General features: G+C 35.3%; 1 protein-coding gene and 1 pseudogene across 1 annotated transcript; both read right to left on the bottom strand.

Moving 5' to 3' along the window:
- Positions 1-1,348: 1,348 nt before the first annotated feature.
- LOC121773229 lies at positions 1,349-7,165 on the bottom strand (annotated as a pseudogene).
- Positions 7,166-10,762: 3,597 nt separating this feature from the next.
- LOC121774314 (cytochrome P450 724B1-like) lies at positions 10,763-13,833 on the bottom strand. Its single transcript, XM_042171210.1, has 9 exons — positions 13,625-13,833; positions 13,214-13,541; positions 12,975-13,127; positions 12,468-12,713; positions 12,172-12,258; positions 11,711-11,789; positions 11,362-11,468; positions 11,145-11,263; positions 10,763-11,043 (listed from the first exon to the last, which is right to left on the bottom strand). The coding sequence occupies exons 1-9, from the start codon at positions 13,831-13,833 to the stop codon at positions 10,953-10,955; spliced, it is 1,419 nt and encodes a 472-aa protein (XP_042027144.1). The 3' UTR covers positions 10,763-10,952.
- Between the last annotated feature and the right edge of the window lie 1,761 nt (positions 13,834-15,594).

The raw sequence follows: 15,594 nt of genomic DNA, 5'->3' as shown, positions 1-15,594 counted from the left end.
TCTTGAAATGAGTAAATCAAGCCTGAAATTTGTCTTATCTTTTTCTTTTCTTTTTCGTTATACTTGGGGACAAGTATGTTTTAAGTGTAAGCAGTTTGATAAGGCTTATTTCATGCATCGGTTTAGGGGTAAAAAGTACGCTACTTGATCGGTTTATCGCATAAAAGCAAGTGTTAACTGTGCAGGAATGCCGCTTGACCAAGGCAACAAGGCCAAACTGATCAAGGAAGTACAACAGGCGAAAAAAGGCAAAAAATCGGGGAGTTGATCAAGGGGAGTAATCAAGCAGTTAAGGAGGGGACCACTGGCTTCCAGAAGAAGGACATGTGAGGCTAATGAGCTGGATGGTGCGCATCATTCTGTTAGCAAGGACGACGTTCTAGAAGAGGACACGTGCTGATACATGAGACGCAAGGACGGAGCTGAGTCATGAATATGTTATTGAAAAGCGACGTCATTCTAGAAGGAAGGCACGTAGCAATGGATGAGTCGCTCGCTCAGAGCGTGAGCGAATATCCTCTGCCAAGATCGTTATCCAGCTGGAGATTGTGCGAAGTGCCTATAAATAGAGGATGTGTCACCATAAAAAAAGGGGAGCTCGTTTTACGTTTTAGTTTACGTTGTAGTTTAGTTTCCCAGTTCGAGAGATAGTTTAGATAGAGGAATGTTTAGTTAGAAAGTGCGACCGAAGGAAGCGCTACAAAATTTTCGATATCTGTCGGCGTTATCTCAAGTTTTCTGCCGAGGACCTCTCGGGTTTACTTGCTTTATTTTCCGAAGAGTTAGCTTAGTTTAAATCTTGCATTGTAGCTAAAGTTTCGATCTTTTTACATTCCGCATGTTCACTGTACTGTTCTGTTCTGAGATTTTAGTATAAAATCGAGTTATTTTGTTTTCGTTCTCGTGTTTACTGTTTTCAAGTTCAGTTCAGCTTTTTAATCTTTGACCAAGTGTTTAATCATGTTGAGTGACAAGGTGTTTCATGTTTTCCGTAGCATGCTTAGTTAGTTGAGTTCTTATTTTTAGCCTGACGTTTACTTGATCCAATGGATAGTTTACTTTGTACCTATTGTAAACTTAGTAGTTAAAACTCCCAAAATTAAAGCGTGGAAGCAGCCGAACCCTATTCACTACGCACACACTCGATACACTCGCTTCTCTGTGGGATCGACCCCGAACTTGCCGCTTTACTGTTAAAGTAGTGCAAATTGGGAGTTATATAAATTACATTGGTTGGCTGGCGAGAGCGAGATCGCCTTGATCAAGTGGCAACGACATTTGCTAACTGATCCATCCGGTTCAGTTATCTTCCATATAGCTTGATCCACTCACTCGAATCATAGCCCGCCAATTCCTATTACAGAGGCACAATAGTCGAATCCACAATTACAATTATATCCAAAATCAGCTGCAGCATCTCTTCCACCTCGTTGCGCTACAGCTCCATCTCTTCCACCTGTTGGACCTTGGGCCGTACCCAATTTTGATACCCGACGACTGAAATTTTGTCAATGCATATCCTTTTGTTAGTTTTGCTATTAAGCTATCAAACTAAACCAAGAAGACTACAGATATCCCTTCGTATGCATGTCAAGTTCTTAGCCACGAGCATCAGATGAGAACTCACACACGGTATTTATATCTACACCACCTTCCTATTTAAGATGATCTAATATGAAAAACAATCACACAACGAGCATCAGTGACTAACCTCGTTAGACTAAAAAACACCTTCCTGGATCTTCTGAAGTATCCTGGTGGCCGTGTTAGTGAAAGCCTATACAGAAATTACAATACAAGTAAATGGAAACCAAAATCACTATCATAATGCGGAAGTAACATAACATAAAAGGGTTGTTTATTTGGGTTTTGAAGTACCTCCTCTACATTTTGCGCTGTTCTTGCAGATGCCTCCAAGAACAGAAGTCCATTTTCTTTTGCAAACTGTTCTCCTTCCTCTTTGCTTACTGCTCTCCTTTGAGCAAGATCACTTTTATTTCCTACAACTATGATTGTCATATTTGGATTTGCATGCTGCTTAACATCTTCAAGCTAGCTTGCGAGGTGATTAAAAGTCTCCCTCCTAAAATAGTTTGTATCAGCTTGCTGAACTATTTGAATGCATTATATGCGAAAGGAAATGGTAAATATGGCTAGAGCATAGTCCAATCTCAAATATACATTTGTCAGTTTCATACTTCAACTCTATAGAAGATTGAATTTCGAGAATGAATGAAATTATTGCATTGCATATCATTTACTTTCAACAAAAGAAGAATTTCTATGTAACTCCCAATTCATCTAGTAGGGGCTACACTATATTTTTTTATTGTCAAAATATATACTTTCTCTATCCCATTAAGTGAGTCGTATTCTTTTTTTTTTTGTCTTCTGACTATAACTGAGTAATTCCGTTTTTAGCAAAATACAAAACAACACAACTAAACATTATTTTTCTTAAATCTTATGCCCAAAAGAACGCTTCACTCATGGAAAAGGTATATAGGAGTATATATTATACATATAAAATAAACAAATGTAATCATAATTATAAAATTGCATATATAATGTCCAACACATACTTAACCAAGAGGAAAAAATATGTAATAAGCGTTATTTTACTTTTTAATAGTGCTAACACTTTCCCTAATTTCTAAAGAAACAAAAGTGCAAACATAAATAGAGTAAGTACTGTAATACCCCGAAAAAAAAGAGAAAAAAAAAATTCAAATTAAATCAAATTAAATATTTTCCTAGTTGACTTGGTCACCAAGATCTGCCTTAATCCAAATTTTTAAATAAAGATTCTGTAAAGATTATCCTCCTCCGAGGTCTGCAAATAAATAACAAATAAATTCAAGTTAATCCAAAATAAATAAATAAAAGAGAGGGATTCGAAATCCACCCCTCAACCCACGTAAAAACCGTTTCTCCCCTCACCCCAATATCTCTCCCATATCTTTAACCACCCTCCCTCTATATCTTTCACTTTACAATCAGTTTTTCTCTCATTCCGTTCTCTGCAACGACTCTCAAGAACCAAAGGTTGATGATATTGGGATTTCGACTCACCATTGCCAGTGAAGAAAACATGCGAGAGTAGTGGAAATGAAATCATGGATATACTGAATGACTTGAGCTCCAAACTTGAAATCCTTTCCATTGAGAAGAAAAGGATTAGGATTCCCAAGAAAGTAGATACCATGGATGATTTTCAGGGCTCATTGAAAAGTAAATTACGTGATGTAACCATCAAAGAGGGGTTCCATGATTATAAGGCTGATGTCTCTTCACATGTACCTGCACTGACGTTGGAGCTCTGATCCGGTGCTTGTCCCTGATGACGGCTGCGCGGAGGAGAAGCGATGGCATAGGCGGCGCTGCACCGCCATGAAAAGTACAGCAGCGACGGACAGCAGCGACACCTTGGAGAAGAGAGCAGCAGCGGCTGACCCGGCAGCGACGACGCCGACGGCACTTTGACAGCAGCAGCGCGGAGGAGACGACAGCGGCGGCGAATTGTCAGAGAGAGGGAGAGCGAACAGCGACGAACGCCCCCGTGTGGAAGAGCTGCTCGACGGAGAGCTATAGAAGAGTGAGAGAGAGAGAGAGAGATGACAACGTGTGCTTGACTTGAGAAGAGGATTTCAATTCCATTCTGGAATTTCACGTAAGGAGATGGCTTGGAGTTAAATTGGTTTTGTCCAAATTACTTGAATGGAAGATTGAGTCGAAGTGGGTGACTTCACGCACGCTTTTCGAGAACGGAACAAAAAATAGTTAAGGCTTTAAACGAACGAGGTGGGCTTTCGAACTAAATACTTTTAAGAGCTTTAGTTTTAATATATTGATTCGAGCATCATTTTATGTGACAAAATTCCTTTTAACTGAGATTGCAAGTATTATTAATTTTATTCGATGATGATGTGATTTATGTGCTTAAAGTGAAAGTGATGTTATGTGATATACGTGTTGATTTAGCGAGTGCTTTGTGATTTGCTCGACTTGTTGATGTGACGTGAGATGATGCTCGACCTTGACAGAGAAAAATGATTTTATGTTTCGAATACGTTTTTGAGGAAAATAAAGTTTGCAAAGGGAATATCATGCCATGTTTTTGTTTTGAGAAATGCCTATCTGTTTGTTTATCAAGGGAGTTGTCCCTACTAGACCTATTGAAATCGAATTCGGGTCTGACTAGGGAGTGAGTCCCTACTCAGGCTAGTGTACACCAATGGGGATCGTGAGCCGTCTTTTGGGTCGGCCGGTCTAGTGATTGAGTTTGCGGCCACATTCTCGTTCACAGGATGTTGATGTTGATGTTGATGAGATTGATGTTGATGAAATTGATGTTGATGTTGATGTTGATGTTGATGTTGATGATTGCATAGTGGGGAGTGAGTCCCTACTATGAGTTTAATCGAATTCAGGTCCTAGCAAGGGTGCGTCCCTACTCGGACTAGTGTACACGATGAGAACCGTGAGTCATCGAACGGGTTGGCCGGTTTTCGTGCTTGTGGAAAGTGGCCCCCTTACACGGCACCCTAAAGAACAGATATGGCAGTTTCTTAAATGAGTCAAGGAGAAATGGTTGTGTTTTGAAATGATGAGGAAAAAGGATTTGAGGAGGAGTTGAAAGTTTGTGTTGGAGATACTTTTAGTGTCTCGGGCCTTTTCAAGTTAAAACCCCGAGATCACTCAATGGTGGCATGATATAACTGTTTTTATAAAATTTTTTGGCATTTGTTCACTGAGTACATCAAGTACTCAGCCCTGCATGTGTTTTCCCTATGTGTAGGTTGAGCGGTGACGAGCGCGGTGGGTGTTGAGCATAAAAGTGAAGAATGTCAATCAAATGTCTAGAATAGGTTGTGTCTTCATACATAACATTATTCTACTCTCGAGATGCTTCCGCTAAATATTGTTTCGTTTGAGTTCGTGTATTGTTGAGATATTTTCAGTTGGAGTTGTTGATTGTTGCAATGATACTCTGATTTTATTCGAGCTACTCTCAATTGTTTCGAGCTATGGTCAAAGTGTGTTGTTTTTCCCTTTCTTCCCCGCTTCTTTAATCCTCCCCTAGTCGCGATCAACCGTGTTTTCTATCCTTAGAAAATGCGGGCGTGACAAAATATATACTTTCTCTATCCCATTAAGTGAGTCGTATTCTTTTTTTTGGTCTTCTGACTATAACTGAGTAATTCCGTTTTTAGCAAAATACAAAACAACACAACTAAACATTATTTTTCTTAAATCTTATGCCCAAAAGAACGTTTCACTCATGGAAAAGGTATATAGGAGTATATATTATACATACAAAATAAACAAATGTAATCATAATTATAAAATTGCATATATAATGTCCAACACATACTTAACCAAGAGGAAAAAATATGTAATAAGCGTTATTTTACTTTTAATAGTGCTAACACTTTCCCTAATTTCTAAAGAAACAAAAGTGCAAACATAAATAGAGTAAGTACAAAACAGGACAACAATTGTTGCTTCACTTGTAAAAGCGTGCAATTCATAAAATGACTTTATAACATTTAAATTAGTTTTTGTTATCTTATTCCTTAAATGTAACACTATGGCAGGGCAGCATTGTTATAATTCTTTCTCTGTAATTTCAGCCCTAGGTCTTCTTCCATCTACGAAAATTTATTCTATATCAGTATTGTTTCAGTAAGGGCTTAACTCAGTTTTTGAAAAATTTGTAAATTTTTGAAATGGGAAAATAAAAAAATTTAAATTGCGTAGGGGCTTAAGCCCCTCCGTTGTGCCTACTGTGTCCGCCATTGAGGCCAAGTGAAAAATGTTAACAGCATTGGCAATGACCTGAGCATGTGTACAAACTATAATGTTGAGAAAATAGAACAAAATGCATATGAACTAGCGAGTGATCCAGATAAGCAAATTTGAGCTGCAATATGGCCTGACATGTACTACGACAAACGCTTATATGCTTAGCATGACAAATTTCAGCAAAATCCCGGTGAGGAATATTAAAAAATTGGCAAGACTAATCTTAAGTACCTTAGAAAGTGTAAAGAATCTCAATTACTAGGAATACTAATGCTAGCTTCCAAACTCTATGGTGGAGAAGTAAGTTGGAATAGTTCCAAACAAAGTATACCTGCCAATTCGATGGAATACATTGCTACTACATCTAAGCTGCAAAGAAAGCCATTGCTTTGCCGGAGTTCGTAAAAGATTTTGGTATCATTCCGAGTGCCAACAGTGCAATATCTTTGTATTGTAACAACAGAGGTGCAGTTGAGCGTGCAGTCAAAGATTAAGAATCCTAACCTTACTGCACTCATATAATTAAACTCCAAGCACCAATGAGATTGGACATTGTACTATTACTACAATGCTAAAACAAGATACAAAAGCATAACATACAAGTAATTAACTACAGGAGCATATGATGGTATTCCTCTACCTGGTGATGTCGTAAACCAAAAGTGCACCAGCTGCCCCTCTATAATACGATCGAGTGATCGACCTGAACGATTCTTGACCGGCCTGAACAAAGACATAAATTTGAAGGTAAGAACGCCTAACGCCATTTCCAGAGTCGCAAATCATAAATACAGACATCTATATAATCCAACCCCTAAATTAGTACTGCACTACACTTCAACAAAATAACCAATTCTCGTAAAAAACAAACATTAACCTCTTATCAACCCTCTCGAATTCCATACAATATAAATTTAATCAAATGAGGGCACATTTTAAACCATTACACAAATAAAAACGAAACTGAATCAGAAAAGTAGAGAAAGTTAGAGTGTCCCAAATCTGAAGCTTAATTGGGCGGCCCTCGATGGTAACCATCCGAGCAACGAATTCAACTCCGATTGTGAGATCATGCACCGGCTGGAACCTCTTATCCGTGAACTGCAGAAGCAAACACGATTTTCCCACACCTAGATGCGAAGCGCGATGATTAAAATCAAAATTGAGCTGGGGTTTAAGGGGGAAATGGAAGTAGATGATGGATTGAGCTACCTGTGACGCCGATGATTATGTACTTGAAGAGGTAGTCGTACGACATTCTTCTCGAAACGACGAGGTTGAGCGACTGTGGAGGTTTTTTTTTTCCTTGGCTTCTTTTCTGGTTTCTGTTGATTACGTGAACATGATGTTTTTTTGTGTAGTCGTGTGCTTGGGTGTATGTGTATGTATATGTATATATATATATATATATATATATATATATATATATATATATATATATATATATATATATATATTAGAAGGGTCATGATCTATGGCAAACACCTCTTAACCATATAACTAGAGAACAAATAATAGCCACAAGATCAAAAAAATCAAGGGCTAATATTAATTTCGAATTTAATGGGATATTAGCTCCCTCAATCACAAATTTACTCCATAATAACAAGTCGGGGGTATTATGGTCATTGCACAGCGAATTAAACCAATTTTGAAAATTGAATTCAATTAGCGTCTCGTCTTCTTCTCTCCTCCTCTCGTTGGCGTCGCCGTCGCAGTAGCAGGAATCGGACGCTGAATTGGGGGAAAAAAAGCGTCGCTGAAGGTGGAATTGGATGCTAGAGATGAGCGATTCCAGGTTTTGGAAAGGATTGTGGAGAAATTAGAATGAGAAGATTTGGCGGAGGAGGAAATGCATAGGTGCTTTGATGAGAAGGAGATGGTGATTAGGGAGATCGGCGGAATCACGGTTGATCACATGTATCTCCTTGGATACGAATTAAATGTATAGGTGCTTTGATGATAGGTGCTTTGATGCATAGGTGCAGTTGATGAAAGGAAATGCATAGGTGCTTTGATGATAGGAATTAAATGTATTTGTGTGATTAGTAAGCAGGCTGCAGTTGTTGGTTTAATGGATTTGTATTCAATGAATTCGGCAAATTGATTTTCCAGCGAATGTGTGTAGAGAGAGAATCAGTGAACTGAAGAGTTGATGTGTGTGTTTGTTTCCCACATTAGAGAAGTAAAATGAGAAGTAAAAAACTGAATCATTCTAATAGTGATGATATTTTAAACAATAGTGAAGTAAAATGAGAATAATAGTGATGTGTTTTGTAAACAAGAATGAAGTAAAATCAGAACAAGAGTGATGTGTTTTGTGAACAACAGTGAAATAAAATCAGAATAAGAGTGATGTGTTTTGTGAACAAGAGTGAAGTAAACTCAGAATAAGAGTGATGTGTTTTGTGAACAAGAGTGAAGTAAAATCAGAATAAGAGTGATGTGTTTTGTGAACAAGAGTGAAGTGAAATCAGAACAAGAGTGATGTGTTTTGTGAACAAGAGTGAAGTAAAATCATACTAAGAGTGATGTGTTTTGTAAATAACAGTGAAGTAAAATCGTAATAAGAGTGATGTGTTTTGTAAACAAGAGTGAAGTAAAATGAGAATAATAGTGATGTGTTTTGTAAACAAGAGTGAAGTAAAATCAGAACAAGAGTGATGTGTTTTGTAAACAGCAGTGAAATAAAATCAGAATAAGAGTGATGTGTTTTGTGAACAAGAGTGAAGTAAACTCAGAATAAGAGTGATGTGTTTTGTGAACAAGAGTGAAGTAAAATCAGAATAAGAGTGATGTGTTTTGTGAACAAGAGTGAAGTGAAATCAGAACAAGAGTGATGTGTTTTGTGAACAAGAGTGAAGTAAAATCATACTAAGAGTGATGTATTTTATAAATAACAGTGAAGTAAAATCGTAATAAGAGTGATGTGTTTTGTAAACAAGAGTGAAGTAAAATGAGAATAATAGTGATGTGTTTTGTAAACAAGAGTGAAGTAAAATCAGAACAAGAGTGATGTGTTTTGTGAACAGCAGTGAAATAAAATCAGAATAAGAGTGATGTGTTTTGTGAACAAGGGTGAAGTAAACTCAGAATAAGAGTGATGTGTTTTGTGAACAAGAGTGAAGTAAAATCAGAATAAGAGTGATGTGTTTTGTGAACAAGAGTGAAGTGAAATCAGAACAAGAGTGATGTGTTTTGTGAACAAGAGTGAAGTAAAATCATGCTAAGAGTGATGTGTTTTGTAAAACTAAAACCCCCCAAATTCCATCAAATAATGAACTCACTGTGACATTTCATCAAACACTTACTGTGCTCATATTAATATACATCTATTCTTCTTTATCTTACAATGAATCTAACCGAAAGATTTATAGGAAACAAAAAAACAATAACAAAATTTACAAATAATCAAAAATACCAACTCTCATTTCTCGATCAATGTGCATTTACAACATTCATTCCCTTCATCTACATTAACACACCAATATTCATTTCATACTTTTTGTATATATTACAAAAGCATAGCCATGAGCAATATTCAACGTAATTGCTGTGTAGTGACAATATTCGACGCTGGCAGCGACACATCCATCCGCGCCCTGAAATGCAGCACCACCGTCGGCACCTTCACCTCCGTCTTTACGGATAGATCGAAGCACGTGTCGAAGAGCGAGAACTCCGAATCACGCTTCAGATGATGAGTTAACCGTCCAGGCGGCGATCGCCGGATGTTCCTCACCTCCCTCGCCGCACTTGGTCGCAGTTCCATAAAATTAACCGTCCAGGCAGCGATCGCCGGATGTTCCTCACCTCGCTAGCCGTACTTGGTCGCAGATTTGGAAAGATAAGGAACGAAAATGCTTAACTGATTTTAATCTCATAATGAATTTCCAAAACTACCCTTGATCTATTTTATATAATTAAAATAAATAATATTAGTTCCATTAAGATGTGTGACTGAGATTTGTTCTCTAGTTATATACTTAAGATTAGTTATATCTTGATCACTATCCTATATTAGAATATCCTTTCACTAAATTATCTTCGTGATACCCGATCATATTTTATTTTTTAATATTAAAACATTGTTTTTCCCAGCACATCTAATGAGCTAGACAATAATCATCCTTTAAAAATAACAACTTTTAAAATAATAGTACAAATTTTAATACATAATTAATTAAATATAGAAAGATAAAAGAAAAAAAAAGGCACTCCCTTCTTCGCATAAAACTAGATATTTAAAACGATAAGTTTAATGCATAACTAATAGAGTAAGAGAAATAGAAAGAATTATTTTGTAAATTTAAATATAGAAAGTACAAAAAAGATTTCTAGAAAAAAAGGTTTACACATTTTCTAGTACCCGTAAACAAATATATCACGAGAGGCTCTATAAAAACTTAATTATATATAAGGTACTTTTGCACTGGACGTATTTTTCCTTTTCTTTACTTTTTACTAATTTTAGGGATATTTTAGCATTTCTGTTTATTTCTCTCATCTTTCGTCTCTCTTCTCCCATTTTCTCGTCTTTCTTATTGTTTACTTACTTTTTTATTCATCTCTAAATTCTTTATTTATTCTCAATTTAATTTAGTTTAAAATAAAAATTGTAAATATGTTGTACTTTTATTATGTTACTTAACGGGGACCTTTTTCTAGTTAACTCAATATATTAAATAAATTTATAATAATTATATAATGGTATAACAATATTGCGGTATACCGTATCGAAATCCAATATGCGGTACAACATCTGACGAATTTCGAGGGTATACCAAGAAGACGGTATAATAGCAGTATTGAAATTGGTCATACCCCAATGTACCAAAACTTTCAGTGAGATAAAAGTATGAATTTTACTCATGAATTTTCAGTACAATGTACAATATGACAATTTTAGTACGGTATATTGTACCGACTCATTCTACAATTTCTCGGATAAATATTAATAGAATATATGTTGAAGTTATAAATGAATGTTATAAAGTAATTTGGATTTATCATTTATGATATAATAATGGCTAGCGGAGGTCGAAATATTGCTTGTAGATCGATCTAGTTGTTGTATGTGCATGTATCTATGACAATATATATATACTTATATTGATCACCACAATTCCTATGTTTGCTTTAGGCATCTAGTTTATTTGCTCCATTTGTAGCACTAAGCCTCCTTTGAAATCCAAGTAAGGGCATGACATAGGACCATCTTCTTCTTTAGTTTTCCACCTTGCAAAAATTTAGATTAAATTAGTCAATATTTTGTGTAAGTGATGGGCTTGATTTTGATTTTTGAAGAGTTGGAAGTGTTATTCAGAATAAGGGTATACCTGAAATTAAGAACAAAATGGTGAAGGAAAAATGCAGTCTCCAATTTACCAATTTCAGCACCTGGACAAATTCTCACTCCACCTCCAAAAGGGGTGACTTTTCTGTTGGTGGCTGGGTCCTACCAATTTTTATAATATAATACTCCATTAATAAATTAATTAAGATATAAAGGAAAATAATATAGTTATAAAAATAAATAAAGCAATGAATACATACAGTCCATCTCCAAGGGTTAAACTCCAATGGACTTTTGTGGAGGTTGGGATCCAAATGTGTAGCTAAAATAATGGGGAGGACTTGCCACCCTGCTGGAATTGTGTATTCTGCAGCATCAAATTCATTGTATTAATATAAACGTAATACTCCCTTCGTCCTAAGTTAGTTGATGCATTTTTAAATTTAAAAAATTGATGTTTAAATGTTAAAATAAAAAGAAAATAGAATAAAATAAAGTAAAAAATAAAATAATATTTTTTGTCAAAAAAATAAATGATTTAATTATTTTAGGATGGGGGAGTAATAACTTTTACTCATAATATATGTAGTATATCTAGAAGAATATAACCTTTGAATTGTACATCCTTCAGAGCTTTCCTATGCACAAACTTCACTAGATTTCCACAACGCAGAGCTTCACTAATCACCTGCGCTTATACAGATTAAATTTTTACTAAAAAATAAATTGTCAACCAATTCTGATTCACTTTTAAGAATTGAAGCACTTTGGTCTCTTATATTAGGATGGAGTATTCCTGTAATACTTTTATTATATCATAAATGAATTGAAATTGAGTGATATTGTTTTCCATTCAACTATTTGATAGATAACTTACCATTCTAAGTTACAAATAGGAATAATTTTTGTTGTTGCTTGAGATTGTATATGTATAGGAGTAAAAATTTGTTGATGAAAACAAAGAACATGCATACTAGTTTAAATATTTTCATATACTTGAAACCTTAATTCACATAGAATTTATATACACTGCTAGTTTAATTAAAATAATTTAATTGTAACATACGCACATGAGAAGTAAACTCCATTTTCTTGTAGTCTTCCCAATTCAAAGGCTCTCCTTCCTTCTTCCTTTCCCTTAGGGATTGGTGTTCTTCCTGATTTACAATATAAAAAAACATTTGAGTCCATTTTATTACGAGGAAAAAATACAATAATTTATTTTGATAAAATAAAATACGAGACTGGAACACAGATCTCTTATTCCATTGCACCATAAGTGCACATCGCTTAAGTAAAGTACGAGATGGAGACACGACATAAAATAAAAAAAAATAACCGAACACGCACGCTCAACTTAACGTACCCGGAGCTTTTGAAGGGCAGATGGGGCCTGGGCTAGAAAGTAGACAACGAGGGCCATAAGCCCTGAGGTTGTTTCATAACCAGCAAACAAAAGGTCCAACAAAACGCTCACTTTTTCTTCATCATTTAAGCAATCCTTTTGCAGTAATTCATCTAGAAAATCCCCTTTCACATTTGATACATTTCCCATTATTTTCTCTCTCTTTTTTATGGCATCTTTCAAAGTCGATAAGATCCTCCTCCTCGCCTGCACCCCAAAATAATTAAATCACAATTGATAAATATATTTCACGGCCAACAATATTTTTAACTAGGGATGCCAATCAGGTCAATCTTTCTAGTTTCGGATCAAATCAATTTTTTTAGTTATTTTTGGTTTCTAATTAGATTGACATTTATAGATCTCTAGTAAAGTCGAGTTTGGGGCTCAATTAAACCCCTCCCGCCTCGAGATATTTTATTTATAATATATACTTACAATACTGACAAAATAAAATACGAGATTTACCTTGACGGCCTTTGAATAAGCATTCCCGGGGATGTAAACAGGAAGAGAAACAAAGCCTTTCATGAAAGTGAGGAATTCTTCAAGTATATTTTCAGCTAAGGGATCATCAGGCTCAATGCTCATTAGATTTTTTAACATAAGATAAAAAGTTAGCTGCACAAAAAATGAAATAAAATGTTAAAAAATAAAATCACAGACATTTATCAAAAAAAAAAATTTATACATACATACATACATACCTTTTTGGCTTCTTTAAAGAACTCAAGCCGGGTGGTGTGGGCTCTCCAAGAGTGGATGAAGGAGAGGGAGAGTGTATCGACGTAGGATAGAAACTCGGGGCTCGACTTAGAGGCATTGATGAAGCTAAGCGCTACGCTCCTCAGCTTCTTGTGGAGGTCGCCCGAGACCAGCATCATCGACAGCTTCCCGAGGATGTCGTGAACTGGCTTCGGGTAGCTGCTTCGGAATAGCGTTTCTTCGTTTTGCAGGATAAACGTGTTTAGCTCGATGTCGCACGACACCACCGTTGGACACCCAAATAGATGCGACTTGAACACATTCCCATACCTATACTCGAATGATCAGACACAAACACTGTTAGGACAGTCGACTGCATATCAGTTTGATATTATCGAGAGAGAAATATATACCTAGAGCAATGATCTTGCAAGAAGAAGCCAAGAGAGTTAGATTGATGAGGTTTGAGATAAGCAAGAGTTTCACCAAGGAAAGGGAAATGCCACATGCTTCCATTTGGTAAGCCAGAGGGTTTCTCTTTGAAAATGGAGAAGCCAAAAACCTTACATAAAAACACAATTCCTATAAACACACTCAAAATCACACCCAAAAATGCACCCATTTTTATTCTGCAACTCTCATCTCTAATATCAACTATATATATACTTTTCATTTTTCTTTTTCCGCTCTAAGTAAACAAAAAACAATTCATGGCAATTAAATAACATATCTCTCACTTTATATTTGTTAATTACCACAATATTGTGGTACATATCATCAAATTACAAGATTTCCCGTGGAAATAATTAATTTGCAAGATTTTATTATTAATTCCATTTATTATATATATTGCTACCAAATGGTAAGTACTATTTAAGTTAGAAATATATAGCGTTACTATTGGGGCTCGAATGTGGCCCTATGTAGCATATAATATCCATTAATAAATTCGGAACAATAATAATGTAATGTGATAATTGACAGATAGTCATTTTCTGTTTAATAAATGCATAATTAATTATGCAGCACCCGTTCATGTGGCCACAATATGTTTTTCTAATCATATATATGCACTATTTTTTCAGCTATATATATTCGATTATAAAATGTTAAATAATATGGTATCTAGATTCTAGATTTGAGACATGAGAACAAAAGTAGTAATAAATTAATTTAGAGATTTAGTGACAAAAAGTTGTTAATCTTAGGACAGAAAATCAGGTAACTGGATTATATTCCTGTTTAGATTAATCTTCACTTAAAAACTACATAAATGATTAATCAAATTTAATCAGAATTCGTTGAAAGTAGCCAAAAACTAAAACTAAAACAAAATCAAACAGTAAATACTAAATAGTAATTGTTGAGCATAATTAATTTAATGCTTTTAGGCAGTCTGTCCCAATCTAATACTAATAGTATTTTCTTTTATGTCCTTAACTGATAGATATATATAATTATGTTTTGAAGAAAATTCAGTAAAAAACTCATTTAAAATATACTCATTCAGTTCTCCTGTGAAATTAATATATTTTCGATTTGAACAGTACCTTATGCTGACAGGGCTGAGGGGATAGTACAAGAAAACATAATAACTCAAGAAATATAAACCTCAGGGCATCCACCCTGTTAAAATTAATTTTCTATTTATTTAATTTTCATTTTTTGAGGACAATAGTCTTAGTCCGAATTTTTTACCTTTTTATTACTACCTCTTCTTAAAATATCTTATTCACACACTTCAATTTCACACCTTTTATATTCGTTCTTCACTAAAATTTTCTCTCAATCTTGTTTATTTCTATGTTGTTTCGCCCTCAATTTTATCTAGCTATTATGAATTCAAAATATGAGGCAGACGATATGTTGGACATTGAAAGTGTGAATCACATTTTTTTATCAATTCAATCAACCAATGAATATTGAGAGTGTGAATATTATACCGCAGAGATACGTGCCCCGGAAACGAGAAGTTGATGTGATAAGGCTCGTTTTAGTCGATGAACCGCAATGGGGAAAGATGTAATTCTTCAATGATTTTTGAACAACTGAGCTTCGTATTGGTCAAAACATGGGGTACAATTTCGGCGATGACATCTGTCCCTGGTGGGCGACGATCACTTAGTCATTTTTGCATACAAGTGAGAGGTTCCGCATTCAACATTCTACTAGCACACTTCACTATCATCAAAGGTCCAAGCATTTTTTGTTCGAGGAAATGCTTCACGATATCATGTGGCACAATATGATTATTAAGGATGAACGATCGAACACGTGTACGGTTTCCTAGATAAAATAATACCAAGATATAATCTAGGATTGAGTTGTGAGATTATTTTAGTCATAGTGATTATCCATCTTGGATTGAATTGTAAGATTTAAT

The sequence above is a fragment of the Salvia splendens genome, chromosome 17, assembly GCF_004379255.2.
Source record: "Salvia splendens isolate huo1 chromosome 17, SspV2, whole genome shotgun sequence".
In the NCBI taxonomy this organism is placed as follows: domain Eukaryota; kingdom Viridiplantae; phylum Streptophyta; class Magnoliopsida; order Lamiales; family Lamiaceae; genus Salvia; species Salvia splendens.
The sequence above is the reverse complement of the archived record's forward strand: the minus strand, read 5'-3'. Positions and strand labels throughout refer to the sequence as shown.

Bases quoted from the DNA above. Each gene is read 5' to 3' on its own strand.
- LOC121774314 (XM_042171210.1), bottom strand. From the start codon at position 13,833: ATGGGTGCATTTTTGGGTGTGATTTTGAGTGTGTTTATAGGAATTGTG. The intron at 12,714-12,974 runs GTAAATCTCGTA...TTTGGGGTGCAG, and splicing joins CTTATTCAAAGGCCGTCAAG to GCGAGGAGGAGGATCTTATC. The intron at 11,264-11,361 runs GTATGTATTCAT...AAAAATTGGTAG, and splicing joins TTAACCCTTGGAGATGGACT to GACCCAGCCACCAACAGAAA.